Source organism: Hippocampus zosterae, unplaced genomic scaffold (assembly GCF_025434085.1).
Source record: "Hippocampus zosterae strain Florida unplaced genomic scaffold, ASM2543408v3 HiC_scaffold_382, whole genome shotgun sequence".
Classification (NCBI taxonomy): domain Eukaryota; kingdom Metazoa; phylum Chordata; class Actinopteri; order Syngnathiformes; family Syngnathidae; genus Hippocampus; species Hippocampus zosterae.
This window is the reverse complement of record NW_026262919.1, coordinates 4,774-29,299: the sequence shown is the minus strand read 5'-3', so window position 1 is coordinate 29,299 and position 24,526 is coordinate 4,774. Positions and strand designations below refer to the sequence as shown.

The 24,526-nt window shown below is 52.9% G+C and overlaps 1 protein-coding gene and 1 pseudogene across 1 annotated transcript; one reads left to right on the top strand and one right to left on the bottom strand.

Annotated features, from left to right (window-relative positions):
• Positions 1-13,290: 13,290 nt before the first annotated feature.
• LOC127595070 (T-complex protein 1 subunit gamma-like) lies at positions 13,291-15,023 on the bottom strand. Its single transcript, XM_052056770.1, is given in 7 exon segments — positions 13,291-13,623; positions 13,625-13,698; positions 13,701-14,100; positions 14,102-14,719; positions 14,721-14,879; positions 14,927-14,977; positions 14,979-15,023. Coding segments are annotated over 7 exon segments (1,680 nt in total).
• A 9,136-nt stretch (positions 15,024-24,159) lies between these two features.
• Positions 24,160-24,256, top strand: LOC127595071 (uncharacterized; annotated as a pseudogene).
• Positions 24,257-24,526: the final 270 nt, after the last annotated feature.

Here is a 24,526-nt window from a genome sequence, read left to right as displayed (position 1 = left end):
TACAGGCTCATCCTTTTCGCTGGAGCGAGTGATAACAACGAACCAGATTTTTCCGGCCCTACTTCAACTTCACCAGCTAAACCTCTGATGGGGCTGCCAATAATCCTCCGGGCACTCTCAGCTCTACGGGGTCAAAGCCCTCCCCTCTCTGAGGACTGACCCGGGCAACACTTTTCTTTCCCGTAAAACGGATGCTTAAGCTGGCTTCACACCCATCGGCCCTGCTCTACCTGGGTATTCTCTTTCTTTGCATCTTTCTGCTGATCCCGCTGCTACTACTGCTCTACGGCTGCGCTCGCTGGTAAGGCTCCTTTATAAACCAACCCCGACTGGAAAGCAGGAGCTAGTCGCTGTTTGAGTGGGGGACCGGGTTTTCATTCAGTCTATTCCTGATCGTGGCTTTTGATCTCACCTTTGAAGCAGGGCTCGGCATGGAAAGCGAAAAGGTGCGTTCGATTATTTTGGTAATTATTGGAGGGATTTGCATGGTTGTCTTTTTTAGTGGGGGTCGTGCTGGACGGGTTGCTATCCGCATACGCCTCCGCTAGGCTTCGCCTTCCTGCTCGCGGACAATGATCCCGCGCTCATAACAGTCAAGTCAACTCTCATGCCAGCCTACCTCCTGCTCAGGCGAATTCTAACCGCGATCCTCTCCCTCCTCGTCACTAGCAATTTGGTGCTGGCCATCGCAACATCAGCCTGTGCCTTGTGCTCAGCCCTGCTGCTCATGTGGTTCAGCGCACTGAAGAAGCATGACCGCTGGCCATGATCGGGGCTTAGATCATCTGCGCAGGGCAGGGGGCAGCTCTCGCTGTGCTAGGCCTATGGGCTCCTACCTGCCTTCAAGAAGGGGATCAGTTGCTTAATTTCTCGCCCTGAACGTGGGCCTCGCTGTTCTGTACCTTTCAGTTTTCGTTCTGAAGATGTGTCATTATTTCAGTTCCCACAAGCTGCCTCATGACTGCGGCTCTCTTCATGTCGGAGTCAAACCATGAGATTCAAACAAAAATTGATTATTATCTGTTCAACTAATATCTGCTTAATTTATCAACGGACGTGAAGTTAAAACGATAATTCAGGACTGAGAAATTGTTTTAGCATCGCTTTCGTTGGACAGCAGACTATCAAAGCTGCAAATTGACTCTTTTTTTGATCTTCCCGAACAGATTCTGAGGATGATATAGCGCTATCGTCATTAGCATATAAAGCCGTCTGCCCAGCCCATAGATATACCAGAGAATGACAAGAATCTAAGTGCAGTTCAGACTCATTCTCGACCACCGACCGGCCTGCACAAAAAGAAAGCGTCAATGACCAAAATTCATTAAATTTTAGTATCAGTCGCTAAAGTCCAGGCTGCGAGTGGACTGCAGATGGCCTTTGCTAAAGAAAGATTGCAGTGTGCGGGCGGGCGTTTTGCACTTTTCGAGGATCGGCATGTTTGCCCAGCCTCTGCATCCCCTCGTCCCTGACTCGTTCCAGCCTGGAGACCACGCCCTTCAGCTGTTGGATATCTGATTGGTAGGCCGGCCGGGCTGCCGTGTCAGGCTGGGTCGAGAAAAACCTGTCTGAGGCGGCGTTTGCTAGCCTCGAGCCTGGCCATGTGATGACGGTAGCGGTTGGTCAAGTCCTACAGAAATGAGGGCACCTCCTGGAAAATCCTGCGGAGGTGCTGCATTGGCAGCTCCAGAACAATGCAGAGCCGCCGAGGTGGCTTTCGCCTGATACGCCCTGCCGCCTTTGTTTCTCTGTTCCAAGATTTCCTCAAAGCCCGATCACCGACCCAGCCCTTGATCGTAACCAGGTCGATCAAGTACCCATCGCTAAGACTCTTATCACAAAGAGTCGCCTCCCCTTTCATGACTAAGTACACGCTGCCGATATCCTCGCCGATGTGGTAGAGGACGGCACCATAGTTGTACTTTACTCGCTTTAGCTTGAAATTCAATTCTCGAAGGCGCAGGCGCTTCCGGATTGGGAAGAAGTTGAGGAATAGGCAGTCCAGGCGCTTCCGTTCATCCAGGATCGACTCCTTGAACATGACCAAGTAGTTGGCCTTGGTAAGGTAGCCGACTGTAGCCTTTTCCTTGGCCACGACAGTCATGGTCCTTTCTCTCGTCATAGGATCAGCAGAAGTTCTCCGAAAGTGACGCCCGGCCCCATAACCTTGCGCAGCCTGTAGATCGGGGTCTGGTCATGGTAGTTAAACATAGGGTGCATGAAGTCCGGCTCAAACCGGATGCCCGCGCACGGATATAAGTCCCTGTGCTTGCGGGTGTAGGCTAGCGCCTTCTATTCGTCGATCGGTTCCATCAGAGACAATTTGCCCTCGAAGATGATGTAAAAGTGTTTGGGGGTGGAGTCCCCGACGAAGAAGAGCGGCTCGCCTTTATCCAAATACCTCAGTTCAATCAAAGGTAACAGCTTTTCAAAGCGCTTCCCGAGTTTAAGCCTAAGATCAAGAAATTCATCAGAGTGCAGGATGCGGTTCATATGCTCTGACTATTAGTCCAGGTCCAGCTTCCTTTTCCTCTTCACCACTGGGGGCGGTTAGTAGGTTCTCAACATGTTACTGATCATTGATGTATATGAATTATTTTAGATCTCATTCCCGTCGTCGGTCCATGCAGTCATTGAATATTCTGGATATCCGGCTGGTCCGGAGCCGGTGATTAACTTCGCTTATATCCCTTGAACTTTATTCTTTGCCAAGTAGCCCCCTTATCAAGATCATCCCGATCCATGTCCCCACCCCGAACCTAGCAATCCCCACCCAGCCCCACCCTAACTCCAGTCCCAGCCCGAGCGCAGCCCCAAACACCGCCTTCCCTCCTCCTCCGAGCATCCACCCCCCAGCTACCCCCCACCACTCCTGCCGCGCCATAGAACAGCACCAGCGATACAAAATCTTCCTGGAAGAAAAGGCTCGCTCTGAAAGAAGAGAACTGGGAAAGTAGGCTTGCCAAGTTCTTGGTGTGCATCTCGAAGGTGGAGCGCAGAAGGGAGAGCTGGGATAGAAGGTCGGCCTGCAGAGATGCTTGGGCGGAATGGCTGGCCTTGATCTAATGATCCGCCTTGCGCTGGAACTAGAGGCTTTCCTTGATGCCCATCCTAAGGGCCTCATTCTAAGCAGCCGCCAGCTTAGCCGCCTCAAGCCCCTCATCAACGACCCTCCCCATCTCATAGGACCGTTCCATAAGCTTGCCCATGAACTTCATGGCATTCTCCTCCCAGTCGACCTGTTTGTAGTAGTGGCACAGGTTGTCGATGTGCACGATATAGCTCGAGTAGATCTCCCATTGGAAGTCAGGCATGTTCTTGAAGCAGGCATGGGACTGGCAGCTGATGGGAGGCCTTCCGACGGTCTAGAGCACGCAGTTGGAGAAGATCACGGTGAGAGAACGTTTGGTGTAGTCATTGAGGGAGGGGCAGTATGGCTTTAACCTCCGGATGGCCTACAGCATGCACTAATCCGATGATTCTAGCGGTTCTGGCTTGGGTGGGGCTGCAAGGGCCACCGTTAATAACAGCATTTGATTTCTTGTTTCGATGCCCAAGGCTGCCCTTTCTTTCAAGTCCAATTAAAATAATAAATCAATCATCGAAATTTCGGAGTATCAGTGACCCCTGTTACCAGAAGTCTTGCTCTTCCTCTCCAGCTTCTTTCGACCTGTTGCCCTCGCTTAAGGCCTATTTCGTTTTCCTCGCTCAGTTTTTTGAATTTTAGGGCACTGTCTTTCGGAAGGCTTGGTGCTATTCACCAGCATAATGTTCAGGTGCTGTCTTTACTTTGACAGAAGTTCGATCTCGCGCCGTAATTTTTATAGTCTGGCGGGCCTGCCTTTTGACCTCGCACGAGTTTTTTTCAGCTGCCCGGGGAGGCTGGTTCAATGCTCTGAGAGCCCGCTGTTTTTTTATCTGCCTTTTCAGGTCAGCCTCCCTGTCGATAAGCTCCCGCCTCTCATCCCTCAAGTACTCCAACTCACTGTCAATGGCCCGAAACTCTCACTTTTCTGCGCCCTGCTAATCTTCATCTTGAGAGAAGTGATCTCAGATCTCGCAATCCTCACGTCCTGTTGCAACCCTTCAATACCCGATCCCGAGGCCCGAGACAGTTTGCTCTAAAACCCCTGTACCATTGCGTGTAAGTTCTTCGATCCTTTACCGCTGCCGAGCTAGCTCTTTGCTTCTCATACTGATCGATTTGGTCAGCCTCTGGCCCTGCTCCTCCATCATACTCTTGTAAATGGAATTGGACCGGGGCAAGACCGCCTTGGACTGCGACTGCGACTGCGACCGTTTGATCGGCTTCAAGTAGGTATCCCTCAACTTCAATTAGGCTGTTGACATGAGCCAGGCCAAAATTCACTCATTCTTTTAATCAATTTTCTCATAATAACGAATTTGAATGAAATCTATTGTTCTATTTCACTCGGGTGGACTTATCGTCTCGTCCTAGCGTTGGGTCAGGACCTCGCACCCTGATGAAGTGATCAACACTGTGTGCTAGAATTGGGCTTTAGGATTGTCCCTTGGTGATGTAGGTGAACCCGTCAGGCCAGAGCTCCAGGTCTGACTCGACCACCGGTTTTAAAGTCACCACCGGCTCGATTGTAAAGGCCATTCCCTCCGCATCAATCCAGGCATTGAATTCGCAACTGCATAAATTGGAGGAGCCATGTGCAGATGGTGACCGATACCATGCCCTGTGAAAAAGGAGCAGACGTGTAGTCCATACTTTTTTGGCGTATTGTTAGATAGTGTGACCGATCACTGAAATTGGGACGCCAGGCTTGCAGCAGGCAATCGCCTTGTACACCGCCTGCCTGGGTGATTCTTATCAGGTCCTGCATGTACTGCGGGGCTTTACCGGCTGCCACTGTCAAGGACGTGTCGCCATGGTAACCATCCAGAAACATGCAAGTGTCGATATTGAGAGTGTCGCCATCTTCTAAGGGCCTGCAATCCGGTATGCCGTGGACTAGACATTCGTTGACTGATGTGCAGACTGACTTTGGAAAGCCATGAAATCCTATCGGTGTTGGATATGCACCATGCCGGACGATAACTCGTGGCAGGCGAGGTCCAAATCCTCGGGGGTGACGCCTGGCCGGACCAGATTTGCGGTATGTGTCAGGTCTTGGCTGCCAGCTGTCCTGCCTTCCGCATGAGTGGGATCGTCGCAGCCGTGTGGATGGCAAGTTCCTGCTGAACCTGTTCGTAATTGAACCAGGAGTAGTAATGAACGCAGGCCTCGGTATGCTCTGTGCGACAGAGTGCGCAGGTTTGACCTAGAAAGCTTTGTATTTCAATGGTTTAGTAAAATATCGCATTAAACTAATAGATCGGGCATGGAAGGCAGGTTAAAAAATAGCTGCATTTCTGACACCCATGACACTCACCAACAAATTTTGGAGAAGCCCCCTCCAGAGGCTGATATTTTCATCCATGCCGGGGACTTCACCCAGAATTCTTACAGGGGCGAGTTGGCCCGATTTCACTCCTTTTGGATAACCTACCTTACAAGGACAAGGTGGTGATCGCAGGCAACCACGATTTCGTCCTCGAACAGGATAAATATTTGAATAAGCACAAGCCCAAGCGCCACAAATATGAAAAAATGGACCCTGCTTTCGAAATCGACGCTCTGAAGTCCCGCTGCACCTACCTTTCCCACGAGCTGGTTGAACTTTCTGGCCTCAGGATCTACGGGTCTCCCTACCAGCCGCTGTTCTTCAACTGGGGCTTTCAATACCACAAAAGCCTGGCAAAGGACATCTGGAAGGATATCCCTTAAGGCCTGGACATTCTTGTCACCCACGGTCCTCCCTACGGAGTGCTTGACCAGGACTCCGACGGTCAGCACATCGGCTGCTAGGCCCTCGCTGAGGCTGTGCTGCTGAAAAAACCGAAAGTGCACATCTTCGGCCATGTGCACAACAGCACCGGCTTCGCAATGCTAGGCGAGACCCGCTGCTATAACGTGGCGGTGCTGGACGAGGCCTACGTCCTGACCAAGGACTGGACCGTAATTGAGCTCTGATCAGTCACGGTTTGATGTTCGGGTTGCCGGCGAGTCGGTCCTGCAGTGTCTTGACCATGACGCCTTGGATGTGAGAGAGATCTTGCTTGGCACTTTAGCGGGCCATCCCGTAGGTCTTACCGAATATGTTGCCAGCCAGCACTCGCCTGTTAAACCCGGTGTAGCCAGGAAGAGGCTCGCCCAGCTTCGTATAAGGCTTTCCATCCTTTTCAATCACTCGTTATTGGAAAGCTGAGGAGGCCAGCTTTTTCTCAGGAACCCAACTGCGAGTTAAGTTGAACTGGTCAGTTTCCTTTCCACTGCGTTCAAAAGTTGGTTCCTTGACAGAATTCCTGATGTTCGGTACTCCTACCACATCCGCGGCCGTGCGTTGCAGCATGTGACTGGGCTGGATGTAGGTGTGTGCGCAGGTCGAGACAAACTTGTGTTCGGGGGGCAGGTCCTGGCCCTTGACGTAATCTTCATTACTGACGTCGTATGTGATGTTACCGAAAGTACTGGCGATGATGTTTTCGGGCTTGACACTCTTCACATAGCCTGCATACCCAGGGATTTAGGAGCGAGGCTTCTGTTTGGCAGGGGGCACTTCCTCGCAGCGTCTGAGGGCAGGAATGAAGCCCGTGTAGCCCGGAACCAGGTAGTCAGTCCGAGTTCCTTCGAGCATTAATTTTATTTCAATATCTCAATGTTAAGCCACTTTCATATGCCACCCCTCCACACTGTGGGTGGCCACCGCACGGTATGGGAGCTCCTGGGCCTCGGTCGAGGAGATGGTATTGGAAGGTTCTCTTTGCAGAAATTCTGCTTTTTCGCGTTATGCCTTTATTTTCTTTTAAAGTATTTTGCTGGAGAGTATTCGTCTGAACAACTTTTCCTTGGGATTGCTGCGCTTTTTTAGAAATCGATCGGCTTTGTTTGGAAGGGTTATGTCCTGCGTATGCTTCCGGACGATCGAACTGCTGGCAGGCCGAAAGCGGACCAGAGTGGCCAGCATAAAGCGTTGCTGCAGCGACCGATTTCTGGGCATCGGCTTGAACCCAAATGTTCTTTCGGAAGGCTAGAACTGTATGTTGACCACACTGTAGTGCATAATTTCTAGGCACGTTTTAATTGTGCCCTCAGTAAGTCAATGTGATTCAAAATAAACAAGGTTCAGCCGGTCTCCCCCCGTGGATAGGCAATGGATCTGTGGCGGTTAATTTGCTGTTAAATTATTTGAATGCAGGTCACCTACCAGGACTGTGCCCGGGAGTACCTCAAGGATCTCTTCACCAAGCTGCTGAAGGCCATCACCGAGGACCAGCTCATCAAGGTCATGTCCCTCGAAGAGACCTCTTAGGGTTTTATTTTCCAACGGGTAGGTGAAATTGTTGACATCGTCTACCAGCCAGAGCGAGAGAGGATGATCGAAAGCCTCATCGAAGAGAACAACAAGCTGCGAGCTCAGATGGGGACGCTCGAGGGCAGCCGGGAGTTCGAGATTGAGGTCACTGAACTTAGAAGGAAATTGAGAACAGCTGCTGAAGAATCTGCCGAAGGTGCTCGGCTACTGACTACTTTGAAGGCCGAGCTCGCTCATCTGAAGGATGAAAATGGTCGGCTTAAGCCTAGAGAGAAATCTCTTGAGGCAGAGCTCGCCCACCTGAAGGATGAAAATGATCGGCTTAAGGCTTTTAAGCCTAAAGACAAATCCCTTGAGACAGAACTCGCCTATCTAAAGGATGAAAATGATCGGCTTAAGGCTAAAGAGAGATCTCTTGTCCAGGAGCTGGAACACGCACCGAGGCAATCCCGTTCTTTTCTGGAAATACCATCCAGACATGATCAAAGCGCTCTTGAAGATGAAATCAGCGGACTCAAAAAGGCTTTGCGGGCGATGGAGGCTGATCTCAAGGCCGCCCAGGACAAGAACAACCAGTATAGGAACTAACTCATGGCCTCGCAAACAGGCCGGCATGAGTCTTGCACGCCTGTCAGTGACCTCGAGTGGATTAAGCTGAAGGACAGCAATCGGGAACTCAAAGAAAAGGTGGGCGACTTGAAAGAGCAGGCTCGGCGAAAGGACTTGTAAAAGGAGAACCTTCAGGAAGTCATCCGTGCCTTAGAGCGAAAGCTTAAAGAACACCAGTACATGCACGGCCAGTCCATCAACAGCCTTGAGGCTAGCCATCACGAGGCCCTGCTAAAGCTCGGGAAAGGACATCAGCTCAAACTCGAGGAACTGGACCAACACCACAAGCGCGAGCACAAGGTGCTCACTGAAAGCAATGAAGACGCGCTTGAACATTTCACCCGAATCCATAGATAGGAGCTTGAGCGCACTCGCAGGCAGGCTGAGGGCAGGGAAAAAGGGCATATCGAGCGGTGCGAGGCCCTGGAAAAACGGTGCAGGGACCTTGAGGCTGCTCTTTCGGAACAGCGCCGGAAAGGAGAATTGGCCAAGCATCCTCGGTTCTCGATTGATGAGATTGCTCGGCTGCAGGAGGAACTCGCAAGAAAAGATGGTGCGATCATGGCCCTCGAGCAAGACAAAAACGCAGCCGCTAACTAGCTGACCCGGGTCTGTTCCGATCGCAACCTCCTGGCAGCAGAGCTGGCGCGGCTTCAGGAATAGCTCGAGTGTTTCCGGGTGGACCATGAACGAACCATGCTCGAGGTCACTGGCATCGAAGACCTCAAAAACTCAAAATCCTAGCAAGTTCAGAAAGGCCTCCAGGACGAGATCTACGCCCTAGCCAGTGAAAACCAGCGACTGCTTAATGAGCTGAAGCTGTACGAAGGGAGGTATCACACTGCCCTCCATGAAAACTACAGCCTCAATCTCAGAGAGCAAACTCTGTCTGTGGCGACTAGCGAGCTGAATTGCGGGACGGCTGAGCTACAGGCTCGACTGCAGCAGCTGGCAGCCGCCAACCGCGAGCTGACCGTGCTCCAGAAAGGCCTCGAGCAGGAAGCGGCCAAGGTGCCCTTCCTCGAATAGCGAATCCGCTATTTCGAAGGGCTTGAGGAATAACTGAAAAAACTGCAAAGAGAGAGGACTGAAATATTCCAGCGTAACTAAATCCTGGCAGTCGACTTCTAGGAAATTTCCAGGCAGCTGCGGGAATCTCATGCAGGCAGCAAAGCCCTCGCTAGGGAGGTGGCCCAGCTAAAAGACGAGCTGAGCAGGTCGAGCAACGTCCTCGACCATTCCAAGAGCGTAGCCCGGCAGAACTACGAGGCCATGTAGCAGAAGCGACAGCTCTACACCTCACAAATGCAGTCAGTCATCAACGAGCTTATCGCCAACTTCCATTCCTAGAAGGAAGACTTGATCCAAGCATTCCGGCAGTACCAGGCCTGGGCCACTGCGCAGGTCAAGGAGGCGACGGCCTTCTACACCGGCAAAATATGAGCACCTGCTCGAGGAGAGGGACTGGGCAACGTCAGCGTGAGAAAGAGCAGCTGCTGGCCGAAGCCGAGGACAATGCCAGCAAACGGTTGATGGCAGATGCAGGCCGATTTCGACCGCCGCGAGCAGCACATCATCCATGAGCTCGAGCGTGTCCCGGCACAGCCACGAGGTCGAGAAAAACGACCTAATAAGGGGCTTCGAGTTCGGAGATGAGCCAGGAGCTGCACCCCTTCCGGGGCGATCTAGACAATTCGCGAGCACATGTCGAGGGCCTGCTCAGAACCCTGCGCAAGGACATCGATTTGAATCGACACGCGCTCGGCAGCTTTCCATGATCCAATCAACATTCACCGCAGCACTCGCTTTTTCTTTCCTCTTTTCCCAGGCACTGGTTTTCGCTCCTCCAGGACCATTGGAGTCGCGCGTGGCCTGGTGTTTATCGTGCGCACTCGCCTGGTCTCTTTGCGTTGGGCGGGCTCCTCCCTGCCCCTCTTCAGCTAGTTTCGGGTAGGCCTAGCTATCGAACTCCGGCTCTTTGCGGAGCAAGTATGCGACCTGCTTGAGATCCTACTTCGCAGTGTCCTTTAAAGTCTTGAGACCAAGAAGGGCCTCTGCCAGTTACTCCTCCCCGACACCAATACTAGGAATGACCTCTTACAGTTTGTTGGACAGCACGCAATGCCGGTCCACAAGCCCGCTGATATTTACTAGGGAGGCCGGGCCTTGTGACAACGCGAATAGTAGTTTTTCTTTCAGGCTAATGATGATTTCTTCGCCGTGAGATGGTAGGTTGAAGTCGAGGATGTGGACGGCAGGCTCGCTGACGGCAGGGTCTTAATCAAGAGCCAGTTTGAATAGACACCTTGAGCTTTCCACCAGGGATAGGCAGCCGTACTCAAGGCACTGCTCCAAAAAGGCCAGCACTGCTGGCAGGGCCGGGCGGATCCACTACTAAAACGATTTGCACAGGAGTGACCTTATGTAGTTCTGCGCATGGAAAATGATTTTTTAGTGATGTGCGGACGTGAGACGATGCTTGTTTCGCCTGCCCTTGACTGCCTGGCTGAGGTAGTCGCAGTACTGAGTGCTGACGAACCGCACGATGACAGGGTCTTCGTTGATCAGCAGCTTTAGGGCCAGTTCTCCGCCCTCGTTGAAGATGGCCGGATAGTTGGTCCAGACCTTCAGCAGGCACTCCACTAGGGGCTGCACCGGCCCCCTCTCAGCCAGCAGGAAGGCAGCAACTCGGTCGTAGAGAGCCACCACCTGCTCCTTTGTCACAGCTTGCTTGCACTCACTGATAATCGCTGATAGGATATGCAGTCCTCTCACACAGCTGTCTTCGCAGGCGCCAGTGCGCTCATGGTAGATCAGCAACTTCATGCAGTCCTGATAAGTCTCCTGCACGGACGGCTCAAGACCCAGCAAGCCCGCCAGATTCATGTACAGCAGTGAGGCCGCCTTGCAGGTCAGCTCCGACTGGTGCTCGTAAATCTCCTTGAGCGCCTTTATTTCTTCGTTCAGGAAAATTTATTCCTCCACGGAAAATGATTTTCCCTAATCCATGAGGAGCGCGGCCAGCTAGGCAGCCCTGAGAGCATCGCCCTCTGCCTGCCGGCTGCAAAGAGCGATAGCCTTCTTGACCTGCAGGAATGCAACCTCACGCGGCACGCCCAGTCCGCCACACTAAAACAGCGTCTTCGTCAAGACATACTCGTTGTGCGCACACGTCTATTCTTCGATCAGCAGCCTCACCAGCGTGTCTAGCTGCTTCCAAGGCAAGTCAAGCAGGCAATCTCCAAGCTGCTCGATCAGGGTGGTCAGTCCCGCACAGTCTCGTGATCTCCACCGTGGCACGGGGCTGCCGGCTCAAGCCTCGCAGATGGCCTCGTGCATGGCGTTCTTTGCGTTTCTGTGCTTGTTTTCAAAGAGGCATTGCAGGACGGCTGTTTTCAATTCTGGGACATAGTCGTCGCTCAGCAAAACAATTCGGAATAGCTTCAGCAGAGCGTGCTTCGTGTCTATCGAGCAAGTGGCATACCACGCCAGCAACTCACCCACCTGCTCAGCACCCAGCCTGAACTTCCGGGCCAGATCTTTAGCCAGCTGCACCAGCGCACGTGCCCCGCATGCGCTTTTGCTCGAGATGAAGCCTTTTATGATCAAGGGAACATAGTGCTCGTACTAGGGCAGCTGGAACGCTTGGGTGCTCATGAGACTCTTGATGGCGGGGGCGGATTGAGAGGCCTCGGCCACAGGCATTTGAGGGCACTGTCGAAGACCAGCTTTGTGCCGTGCCGAGGGTGGTAGAAGGCCAGCAGTTCACCTATCACGCAGCCTTCGGGGAACAGCTGGCTGCGGGTTTTCGAGTTCATGTGTGAAAAAGTTGTTGTAAGGCTTCGGCATGAAGGGACAGAACTTGGCTAGAGAGCGGTAGGCCTCACCCTCGGACGATGCCCCGTAGCACTTCCTGCAGAGGCTGACCGAGTACCCCGGCCACGGTGATCACGCGGCAGAGCTTGTCCCGGCTGCAGCTGCTGCAGCGAGCGTCGTACTGGTCCCTGCTCGATCGGGATGCCTAGCAAGGGGTTGACATACTTAAAGAGCCGGTTGATGACATTGTAGGCGGTATCGGAGCTGAGGTTGGCCATGTTGAGCGCCATATCGTCATGCGGGACCTTGAAGACCAGCTGCGTGCTGAAGATGGTCATGCTTAGTCCTCCGGAAGAATTTGAGCCGCTATACGCTCTTGGGCTGTTCGTAGAAGCAGGTGAAGATGGCAGGGGAATTTTTTACGATTGTCGCGGATTATCGATTGGACTATTTTCAGCCCGAGGATGTCCCCTTCCAGCTATTCCACCACCCGCCAGAGCAGTTCTTCAGAGTAGGAGCAGGCCGCGATGTCGCCCAGCACGTCCGTCATCGCCAGGGAGCGGTTGTTGCCCACATGCGTAAGCAGCCATGAGAAAAGTCGGAGGCGATGCTGGTTGAGCGGGCACCTGACCAGCAGCAGCAACAGCTCGAGCAGGTCATCTCTATTGATTTTCGGACTGGTCCTTATCGCCGAGATGGCGAGGACAGGGGGCCTGCGTTCCCGCAGTTCTTCCTTCAGCCCGGCGAGGTCGAACTTGGCGGATTTATCGGCCATCATTAAATAAGCTGTTTAGGGTCATTTGTTAGTGGCAGGCTCACTGCCCTTCAGCTGCCGTTGCACCGACTCGATCTTGCTGCGGATAGTGCCTCTTCGCCGCACCGACTGCTGTTTCCGGACTACCCCACTGAGCAGCTGTGGGCCTTATCGCGGCGGGCCTTATCGCGCGCCTTATCGAGTGCCTTATCGCGGACCTTATCGCGGACCTTATCGAGGGCCTTATCGCTCGTAAGGGCGTCGGAAGTCGATTGGTGGGAGCTGTAGCTTGCTAAATTCTGAGTTGTTTCGCTGCTAAACAACTGCCTCGTTTTAAACAGGGAAACCAGTCGCAACAGGTTCGGGCTCGGGTTCCCTCGCTTTGAAAGTCTATCGCCACTGAGGAGAAGCTGCATCCTCTCTTTCCTGCTGTCTCTGTTGCAACTCCCACTACCGCCTCTCTTCTTCGTCTATTTAAATCAGCCTTCTGCGTCAGCTCCTCCCGCTCGGCCTTGATACGAGCGATGACCTACTTTCGTTTTTCCACGAGACTGGCCTTCCTGGAGATAAACTGGCGGATCCTGCTCTCCTCCAGTTCTCGGCGGCCCGCCTCCTGCCGTGCACGGAGCGGACTGCCTCGAACTCTTCGCGGACGATACGGGAATAGATGCTCTGAGGAGGACATATGGCCCTGCGCGGCGACCAGCTGCAGCAACTGACTGCGCATTAATAATTGCGGATGTCATCAGCCGTCCGGGCATCTCCAAAGGTCTCGGCAGCCTCCTCGGGAGCGTACTTGCTCTTGGGCTGCTCCTTCTCGCGCTTCTTGACGCCGCTGATGATATCGTCAATCCGCAGCAGCATGGAGGAAGCCTCAATGCTGGTCTTGAGCACCTGCCCGGTCACGAGGATGGGCTCCCAAATGTTGTCGATCCCCATGTCCGAGATTTCGCGGGTGTTGCCATTGATCCCGAATCGCTCGTTGCCCTTCACCGAGTGCTTGGCCCGCAGCTCGGTGATCATCCGCACCGCGTCTGCCCCGCAGTTTTGGGCCAGCACCCTTCGGGATAATTTCGATCGCGTGTCCCACCGCTTTTAGCACCATCTGCCCCGTGCCTCGTATTTGGCGGCCTCCTCCATGATGTTGTTCGCGATGGCCATCTGGGCGGCACCGCCGCCCGGCACCAGCCTCGAGTCCGCGAAAATGTTTTTAGCAGCTCCCAGGCAGTCGTGCAGGTTGCGCTCCATCTCGTTGAGCACGTCCTTGGAGGCGCCTCGCAGCAGGATGGTGCAGGCCGATGCTTCAGGGCTTTCCAAGAAATAGGTGAAGTATTCGTCGCCAATCTTCTTGATCTCAAACAGGCCTGCCTTGGCACCGACATCACTCATCTGCAGTTCGTCCGTGCGAGAGGCGATCTTGGCCCCAGTCACCCTGGCGATTCGCACGTTATCGGTCTTGCGGACCCTCCGGATGCAGGAGACATTGCCCTTGAGGAGGAAATGCTGGGCCAGGTCGGACACACCCTTTTCGGTGATGGACGACATCAGGGTTGAGCTTGAGGATGTCGTTGCACATCAAGGCGATCTCCTACATCTCCTCCTGGAGGGCGTCAGTCATGTCAGTCTCTTTCTTCATCTCCATGTTGGTCTGGCTCTCGCCTTTCTTGTACTCGAGGGGGCAGTCCAGCAGCACCACTCGGGGGTTGCGGATGACCCTGCGCATGGAGGGGTGCGTGATGTCCTTGTTGAGCATCACCCCGTCCAGCACCTCGCAGTCATCCAGAGACCCGCCCGGGATCTTCTCCACCTTGGCATAGCGCTTGAGCTAAAGGCCGAGCTTGCTCCGTTCAGACCCCCGGATCACAATGCGGACAGCCTTGAGAGTCAAGTCAGAGATCATCTTGCCCCACTTGCTTGAGAACTTGGTCCCGATGCAAGACTCGAGGGCCCACTCTGCCTCGTGCGAGTCCAGGTCGATCGGCCTGGCGATCGCCTCGAGCGTGTTGTTGGCGATCTCAAGGGCCTTGTAGTAGGAGCGCAGGATGATCGTCGGGTGCAGCCGCATCTCCAGGAAGGGGCGGGCCGTGCTCATGAGCTATCCGGTCATGATGATGACGGAGGTGGTGCCATCGCCGACCTCCTCGTCCTGGGCGCGGGGCGAGCTCGATCATGGACTTGGCGGCAGGGTGCTGGACATCGATCTCCCGGAGGATGGCGTTGCCGTCGTTGGTCATGACGACAGAGCCCATGGGGTCCAACAGCATTTTGAGCATGGCCTGAGGCCCCAGAGTGGAGGTGACGATTTCAGCGATAGCCTGGTTATTTGAAAAGATTCAAAAACTGAATCGTGATATGGACTTACCTTTGTGGCCTGGATGTTGCTCAGCTGCGCCTTGTTGCCCTGCTCCCTTTTTGGTGTTGGTGTTGAGCACCATCACTGGAGTCTGGACCGACTGCATCTTCAATTAACTTTGCCACCAAATCACATATCATAATCTTAATCATGGACCACGTCCCCTTCTTAGGCAGCCCCCTCCTTAGCAGGCTGACCTCCCTGAGTCTGGGCAGCCCCTCTAGGCGGAGCAGTCGCCTGTCTCGGCCCCTCTGCAGGTTTAAGAGCCTTCGGCTGAGCCGTCAATGACCACAAATAAGACTTACCTCCTGAACATTCTGATTAACCCTCTCAGAAGAGCCTGCCTGCTTAGAGCTAGGAAAGGTAGCCTGCTTCTCCCGCCGCTGATGCTCCAGAACCCGCTCCTGCTGCTGAACTTAAAGTTGAAGCCCAGCCCGGCAACCCCCAAGGTCCTTCAGTCAGCAGCCTATACGAATAACAGTTCATGAAGGGCAAGGCCGTCAAGGAACAAGGGAATGCCGACTTCAAGGCCGGTAATTATGAGAAGGCGGTGAAGGCCTATAACTAAGCCTCGCAGCTGCTGCACCTCGGCTACTTCACACACGGCCCCTTGCACATCCAGGAAGAAGTCATCAAGGAAAACATCGCCCTCCTCAACAACTCCTCGATGTGCTACTTGAAGATGGGGTCCTACAAGTACGCGTTGGCAATCTCTGAGGAGGCCACTGAAGCTGAGTCCCAACAATCGCAAGCCCTCTTCCGAAAAGCCCAGGCCTACAAGGGTCTCAAGGACTTCGAAGCTGCCTACGAAGCGATGAAGATAGTGGTTGGGAGCGGCTGGACCTCCGAGGAAATGTAGATCTACAAGGAAATCAAAAGGCTCTATATGGATGACCGGCGGGAAAAGAGCATCGAGGAGAAAAAAACTGTACTCCAACATGTTCTCGCCCACCAAGAAGAAGCCCAAGAAAAGCTAGAGCAAGAGCTTTTTGCCCTGGCTCCTCGTGCCGGCCGCAGGCTTGGCGGGCTTCTTGGTGGCGAGGTGGTGCAACAGGCCTGCTCGAGAAATGGTGCTGGCTTCAGGAATAATGGCCTCCGCGTGGGGTCAATCCTGGCGCACCAGCACAGTGATGCATGATCAGATCGGGGGTCATTCCTTGACGTGGTCTAGCAGGTGATATGGCTTGACAGTCTTCCCTCGATCTGCGGCATGATGACCGCGAGGGCGGCAGTGTCCTGCCAGGGACTGATGTTGTGCTTGATGCGGTGCTTCATGCCCTCGAAGTCCTCCCAAAGCCGGTTTTCTGCAGGAAACTGCCTGCTGGTGGGAGTGCTCCTTCGCTCCTCGAACCTGGCGATTTCAAGGTCCGTGAACATCCGGTCGAAAGGCTTGAACGCCATGATGGCCTCCTGCTTGTCCGCATACCAGCGGTTGTTGAAGTTGTAGCCGTGGCTGGATTTGGCACCGTAGCGCCTTGCGGTGGCAAAGTAGTCACCCAGCAGCACTCCGGCCAGCACGATCCCGCCCTGGAAGAACAGCTTGAACTCGGGACGCTTGACCAGCACTGGGTAACTCTTCTGAAAGATGTGGAACCAATGCCCCCAGCAGTACGCCAGGAAGAGCCCCCCAGCAGTGCCATAGAATGTACCGGCGTTGCGCTGCCAGTTGACCTGCTCAAGGATCCTCCCCTCCTGGCCCGAGAAACCATGCGGGTAGAGGACGGGGCTTGTAGCGGTCAGTGGTGATGGTGAAGTCAAACAGCCCCCACGAAGCGGGTGTACAGCTCCATCAGATATTACAACTGACCATGATTGACGGGCTCAAGAACATGCTCGGCGGCGAGGAGCCTGAGGACCAGGGCTGTCTGCCCAGTCTTAGCTTCACTGAGCGTTTGATCGGATTCGCTGTCTGCACGGCCCTCGGCTACCTGATCCAGCTGCTCAGCTTCGGCTCTATCATCGGGGTGGGCTACCGGCAGTCCTACAAAGTTCGCCCTGGCATACTCGATCGGGAACGTGCTCTCGCTCTGTGGCACTGGCTTTCTAATGGGCTTTAAGACCCAGCTGCAGAACATGATGGACTAGGACCGCAGAGTCTGCTCGCTGGTGTTCTTGGGGGCGCTGACTTGCACCTTCGTAAGCGCACTGTTCCTGCAGAGCGCCCTGCTGGTGTTCGTCTGCCTGGTGGTGCAGGTGGGAGCATACATCTGGTACGTGGCCAGCTACATCCCCTACGGCAGGACCTGTCTCAAGAACTGTCTGGAGTCCCTGGTCAGAAGATGATGCCCCTGAATTTGCGTTTGAATTCAAATGAGCACCGAGTCTGCCGGGCTCACCGAGTCAGTCCGCTCCACTGTCAACAACTTTGGCAAGTACAAGCTCCTGGAGCCTCTCAACAGGGGCTCTTCGGGTATGGTCTACCGCATCCAGTGTCTACGGACGCTAGAGTTCTTCGCCTCAAGGTCATCGAAAAGAAGCATGCAGCGAGAGTGCAGCAGGAAGCAGAGCTACAGAAAAGGGCGGCCTGTCGGCACGTGGTCCGAGTGGTCAGCACCTTCGATGACAGTGAGAACTGCTACATGGTTCTTGAGCTCTGCCAGATGGACCTCAAGGCCTACCAGGCGAACCGACCGAGGGTGCCCTAGGCCGAGGCCAAGCGACTGCTCAACCAGATCTCAAAAAGGACTTCACTCGATCCACGTCCAGGACATCATTCATCGCGACATTAAACCCCAGAACATCATGCTCGACTCTTCTCATGATATCGTAAAGGCCTCACCAGAAAATAGGTGACTTTGGGTTCGCCTAGCTCATGGCCAACAAGGAGGCGATGGTCAACAGCTTTTGCGGGACTCTGAATTGCATCGCCCCTGAGGTGCTGGCGCACCAGGGCTACGGGCAATCCGCGGACATCTACTCGCTCGGCTGCGTGGCCTACCTGTTGCTGGTGGGGCGGCTGCCCACCCGCTACATGTCCTACCGCTAAGCCAAGGAAAAGCTGCCTTCCGAGAAAATAGAAATACCTGACGGTCTATCCCCAGAGGCTAAAAGCCTCTTGGTAGGACTGCTCAGAAAAGACCCGAAAGACCGACTCACGATCAAAGGTGTGCTTGGCCATGAGTTCTTTTAGGGGTCAGCTACTGAGCGCCTTGGCTGTGACCCCAGCAACCAGCGGTTCAGCATTCCTCTTGGAAAGTAGCCCAGAGCTGAGACCAAAAAGGTCAGGCATTCTTTAGGTCCGTCCCGCGCGGCCTCGAGAGGAAAGTAAAATCAGTCCTCAGATATGCGGCCAGCCTTCTGCCAGAACCTACCCCAGATAAACACCCGCGGACTGCCCGCCTAAAAGCATGAGACAGCGCAAGGCGAAATCGAGATCACTGAGGACGGTGGTATCCGCAAAGACCTTCATTCAGGACAGACCATCCAGGTGAAGGGATCAGAGATAACAGTGAGTGCGAAAGGGCGGGTCCGGCAATACTCGGTTAGCAGTCTGCCAGCCAAGTACGAGCGGATCTACCTTTACCTGCATCAAATTTGTATGGTCCTCCGCAAAAACACGGTGGTCAAGCGTAGGGGTTGGGGTTGGGGTTGGGTTGGGTTGGGGTTGGGGTTGGGGTTGGGGGTTGGGGTTGGGGTTGGGGTTGGGGTTGGGGTTGGGGTTGGGGTTGGGGTTGGGGTTGGGGTTGGGGTTGGGGTTGGGGTTGGGGTTGGGGTTGGGGTTGGGGTTGGGGTTGGGGTTGGGGTTGGGGGTTGGTTCAGGGCGTTTTCGATGCCGGTCAACGGCTCGCGGTCGATTCCGAGGGTGATGATCTTCTTCTAGAGCTGCTGGAGGGCCCGTGTCCTGTCGAGCAGCTCCTCGATGCGCAGCTCCAGAGAATGATTCAGCCCCTTAAGCCTGCTGTTTTCGTTGGCCACGGCGTGGTACCGATCGTCCAGGTCGAGCTTGTCCTTCTCAAGCACTCTGACCTTCTCCTCAAAGTAGCCGCGCAAGTTCGACTCGGCCTTCGAATATTCCACCTTCTTCTTCTCCTGCTCATTGGTGACGTTCGCATTGAGCTCGATGTTGATCTCCTCGAACTGCCCGTTCTTCATGGCCAGCTCCTCCTCGACTGCCTCCTTGAGGTGCATCGTCTACTGTAGTGTCCTTTCGCTTTATAGCAGTTCAGTCTCCAGCTTGGTGATGGTCTCCTTCAGCCCCTCCATGGTGTCTTTCAGCTCGTCTATCTGGGCCTACAAGTCTGTCTGCTTGTTCTCGTGCAGGGTCACGGTGGTGGCCAGCTCGATGTCCTTGGCTCTTTCGTCACGCTCACGTTCGGTCTCGAATTCCTTAAGGATGCGCTCCTTCTCATGGACGCGTGTCGCCAGCCGCTCAAGCTAAGCCTGGAAGTTATGCTTCTGCGTGGCTGCCCTCTCCTCAAGCTGCTGGATCTCACGGTCCTTGGCATTGATGATTCCCTGCATCTTGTTGCGCTCCTGCTCCAAAAAGAACAGGCTCTTCTTGTTGACCTCGGACTCGCTGATGATGGCCATCGACCCCAGCTCCATCTTGGACCGGATGTTGGCCGCCTCCTGCTTCATCTCCTGCTTGAGCGTGCGCATCATCATCCGCAGCTAGGTCTTCTCCTTGCGCAGTTGCGCCAGGGCCAGCTCGTATTCCTGCCGCATTGAGATCCTCACCCGGATCTATCGCACCACTTGCTCCCCCAGCTCGTGGCACTGTCTCTCTCGTTGCTCCAGTGTGGCAGTCAGACCCTCAACCTCGTTCTTCAGGTGGCTGCCCAGGCTGACGAGGTCTGCTTCCTTCAGCTCCGCGTGCTTGGCGTTCAGGAAGCTGACCTCGAGCTCATGTGCCCGAGCCGCCTGCTCAAGGCTATTTTCGGCCAGAGTCAGGCTGCCTCGGAAATTGGTCAGGTCCTTGGTGGCCCCTTCCCGTGTGGCACGGGCCTGGTTGCGCACCCGGACAAGTTCGTCGCTCAGCTCATCAATGGCTTTACTGAGCACCTTCTTTTCCTTTTCGAAGGCGGTTTCCTTGATCTCGAATTCGTGAGCCAGGCGGGCAACCTCGTGGCCGGCCTCTTTGCGCTCTTGCTCGATCTGCCGTTCAAGGCGCTCGACCCCTCGAGCCATCGTTTTCTGCATTTCGTGCCGAAGCTTGTCCTTCTCCATCCGCAGCTTCTTGATTTCGTTGCCGCCCTCTGCCTGGCTGGTGTCGATGCGGGTCTGCAGGTGCTCCACCTCAAGGCCCTTGGAGGCCAGCTCCTTCTTGAGCCTGCAGACCTCCTTGTCAAGAGTGTTCTTCTCTTTCTCAAGGCGGTGGGCCACCTACTTCTTGCCCAGCTCGATCTGGCTTTCAAGCTTGACCTTGAGCTCATCGACTTCAATGCGGTGCATCATGTCCCGGTGGCTCAGCGTGTTGTTCAGGAAGACGATCTCCTCGGTCAGCCGCTCCGTCTCCAGCTTGTGAGCATGAGCGTTCTGCTCTAGCTCATGGTTCTTTAGTTCTATCACTTCCTTAAGCTTTCGCACTTGGGAGTCCATGGCGTCCATGCCTCGGTGCTTGTCCTTCTGGGCAACGCCTGCCTGCTCGCGGCCCTCCAGCTCGAACCGCGCCCGCAGGTTGTTTATCTCGATATTCTTCAGGTTCTCGACCTCTTGGACCTCGTGCTGCAGTCGGTTGACTTCAGCCACGAGCCGCTGCACCTAGGCGTCTCTGAGCTCGACTCCGCCTTCCAAATCAATCCTCATTCGCTATCTTTTGGCAGCCTCCTCCAGCGCACGTCCTTCCCGAGCACTCAGCTCCCGGCTGCGGGCCAGCGCCTCCAACCTGTCAAGCTCAGAGCTCTGCTGGTTGTAGCGAGCTGACAGCTCTGCATTTTAGTGCAGAAGCTCAGTGTTGTGTTTTAGGACCTGGCTCACCTTGAACTCCAGGTCTTCGGCCTGCTGCTGGCGGGAGGACAAACTCCTGAGCTGATCCTCTAACCGCACGACAGTGCTCTCCGCAGTCAGACACCGCATGCGCCAGTACTAACTGTCTTTGCTCATTATTATTAATTATCTTTAATTATAAATTTATTCTTGTTAGGTATCCCAGCTATTATTTATTGAGGCCCTTTACTAAGATTTATTCTTTTGATATCATAACCGCTTTTATTGCTCTTCGATCACTCATTTGGGTTAATTAAAAGAAATTGAAGGACAGATTAGTTTGCTTTTCTGCCACATTTTGATACCTTTTATTAGCCAATTTTATTGTTATTAGCTAAATATGTCGTTTTGTCGCCATTTTGTCAACTAAAAGGAAATGTTTATACTAACTAATTATAATCTTTTTATAGCAATCATGATACATAAATTGGGGTTTACCGATGAACAAGAATCAAATCTGTGAGAGGTAATCGAGGTACATGACGATTGCAGTTGATGTGCATTAATTATGCTACAGATATCTCAGTATCTCATTAATTAATGAAAAGTGAATTTGAGTTATACATAAACGGCCCGATAAGACTACCTTTTAGCAAAAGGCCGTAGCGGCATGCAGAAAACAAAATGCCATGGCCCGAATCTGCATTCTGCCTGCTGACATCGAATTTCAGAGGAACGATCCACACGGGGGCAGGCATTTTGATTGCTCCCCGCATATTGCTGACCTGCGCAAGTAATCTTTACGACTAAGCAACCAACCTACTTCGCTCAAGACTGTCCTGCGAAACTGCTCTGGGATTCGCTTAAATAGTCAACCACTGGATACCAAAGCGCTTCCGCCAATCTAGTTGTTTCAACTTCGCCTTTGTGGAGTTGGATGTGGAGTTTCCCTTCCACGCTGAGCTGTCTTCGGTTTAGCTTGGAGGTGATTACAAGGTCCTGGCACTAAAAAGGACACCCGATCGGAGATCTTTTAAGTATCAGGTCGGAAATGCTTAGTTTTACCCATTTTCAAAGGAATTTAGGCTAGACTCTTCATTTTTTATAGAAGGGACTGCAGTCTGGTGCCTGGACAGTGCAGGCAATCTGCTCGTGTCAGGCTTGCAAGTGAGCGCAGATCGAGCATTGAGCTTCGACGAATACATGATCAAAAGGACGTTGGATTCCATGCGCGGCATCAAGTGGCTCTAAAAGTGTTTGAGTCGATTGCAAATTTTCCCGTCCAGAGACTCGAAAATCGAGCGTAAACAGGAAAAGCCTGAGGATCTTTACTTCGACACTTTAATCGACTAGGCCACTGTTCGCTAGCTATTCCGAGATTACGAGCGCGTTAGAACAATCAGAACCGAACCGGAATCGAACAATATTCACCGCGTCCTATCCTCCACTATTCTCCTGAACTTGCGAATGCTGAATCTGTTTCGCTGTTTTATGGGAGACTCCGGAATAAAGGTGCTGGTCAAAGGCCGCTGGCCAGCTTTGATAGAATTGAGATTAAAGAGCAACAAATTCACAGAGCGAGGGGCTAGCATTTTGACTTTAGGAGAATTTCCTGTGCTGAAGTATATTGACCTCGGTTTCAACAAGATCGGTGCCTTGGGGGTCAAGCACTTGGGAAGGGCATATTGGCCTACCTTAATGTCACTTGATCTGTCGATCATCGAATGTGGAACGGAGGGAGTGAAGTAAGCCGTAACGGCCAACTGGGAGCGACTGACTTGTCTTTAACTGTCTAAAAACGGCTTCGGACCGGACGGCATGCGTGTCCTTGCCCAGGGTAAATGGCCATACCTCACAGTTATCGACTTTTCTTCTAACAAGATAGGCGACGCGGGAGCAGCAGCCTTGGCAGGGGCAGACTGGCCTTATTTAAATAAGGCCAGACTTGTACTTTGTAAGTTCGGGCCTAGAGGAGCAGCATTCCTAGCACAGGCGAACTGGCCTTGCCTGACCGACATTAATCTAAACCAAAACCGAATTTAGACCGTGGGAGCAAAGGCATTGGCAAGGGCGTACTGGCCTTTCCTGACGAGCATAAGCGTAGAGCAAAACGATATCGCGTCTGAGGGGGCGGCTGCACTGGCGAGATTTCCTTGCAGTTCAACTAAATTGATTAGCACGGAGTGACGGCTCTGCTCGAGGCAAACTGGCCACTGTTGACGATCATAAGCTTAGAGGATGAAGAAATCGGGGAAGATCAACATCGGCGAATCAGGTAGAAATGGCCTTCATGGTGGTAATTCAACTTGAATTATTATTAATGAAAAGTAACTTGGGCCTCGCTCTAAAACTGCTGTCGGTTAAATTCAGTAAATCGTAATTAAATGTATTTAATGCCCAAATGTAACTTCTTCCGTTCCCATAATTATTCCTATCATTAATTAAAATAATAATAATAATAAGTCAATCAGAGCGAATTTGTGTGGGTCGTCCTCAGTTCTCTGGTCGGGTCTCCTTCCCTTCCACACTCCTGATTAATTTAAATATATAGCGATTAAATTGAAATAACGCATATAGCTGGCTTAAAAAATAATATTAAAATTGTTCTCAAGTGCCGAATAAAATATCAAGATCCCCAGGGTATGAGTTTCTTGAATCTAAGAAACAACGATCGAAGTCTCTCGTTCTGATTGTTTTTAGAACTAGTCTTCCAGGCTACAAGGGACCAGGTGGTTAGCAGATGGCATCTGACTTCCTGCAGCGTCTGTACCCGTAGAGGTTGAGTTGCCGGATGAAAGAGCTGTAGCGAGAGTGTCGGAAGTATGAGGGTAGCGCTGCTATCAATGCATATCGATCCTGTATGCAGAAGCAGAGGCCGGGCTCAACCCACTAAACAGACCCCTGCTCAGTAAGTTCCTGATGAGGCCTGTCACCTGTAGAAGAGCGCCAAGCTTATCGATGAATTTTTGTCTATCTGAGCTCTTCATATTATAATAATCATATTCTCTAATATTTAATTGGTTTCCCTGTGAATGTCTCTATGATCTTTGCGGGTTTGCTATCTATAGTTGGCAGTCATCTTGTAGGGCATCAATTTTAGGACACTGATTTATTGGCAAACTAAAAATGGATTGCAGGGAAGTGTTTGCAGACTGATTTTCTTCAATAAGCCTCGAGGCGAAATCTAATCTCCTCGTATGTGACCCTTGCCATGCGGTGAGTGGTTGACTTAGGCCCATAAAATATTTCTGTTTTAAAAATTACATTCGATTTAACAAAAGTTGATCAAAAAGAAATTGTTAAAATTTAAATTGATGGTCCTTAATTGCGGGCGGGGGGAATTGCTGGGGGGCTTGGTGGCCTGTGGGCCAGGACGGTGTTCTCTCGGGGCATCATCCAAATTGGAACGCTACAGAGAGATTAGCATGGCCCCTGCACGAAGGATGACATTCTCTATCGAAAGTGTATCATTTTACCCTCCTTCGCAAATCGATTTTATGGATCTTCATTTCATGTGCTCGAGGAATTGACGCAGCACTCGCCGGTGACTCGACTAGCCGTCGTCGAGGAACTTGCTGTCGAAGACGCTGTGCAGGCTGAGCTCGTGCAGGTAGCACTTGACTTGCGGCGCCTATGAAATGGGTACCAGCTCCATCGGCTTCAGTGCGCCCTATTCGTTTCCGCTGATCACGTAGTGGTGCCACTCTGCCATCCCTTAGATATTCTTGTTCATCTACTTTTCCA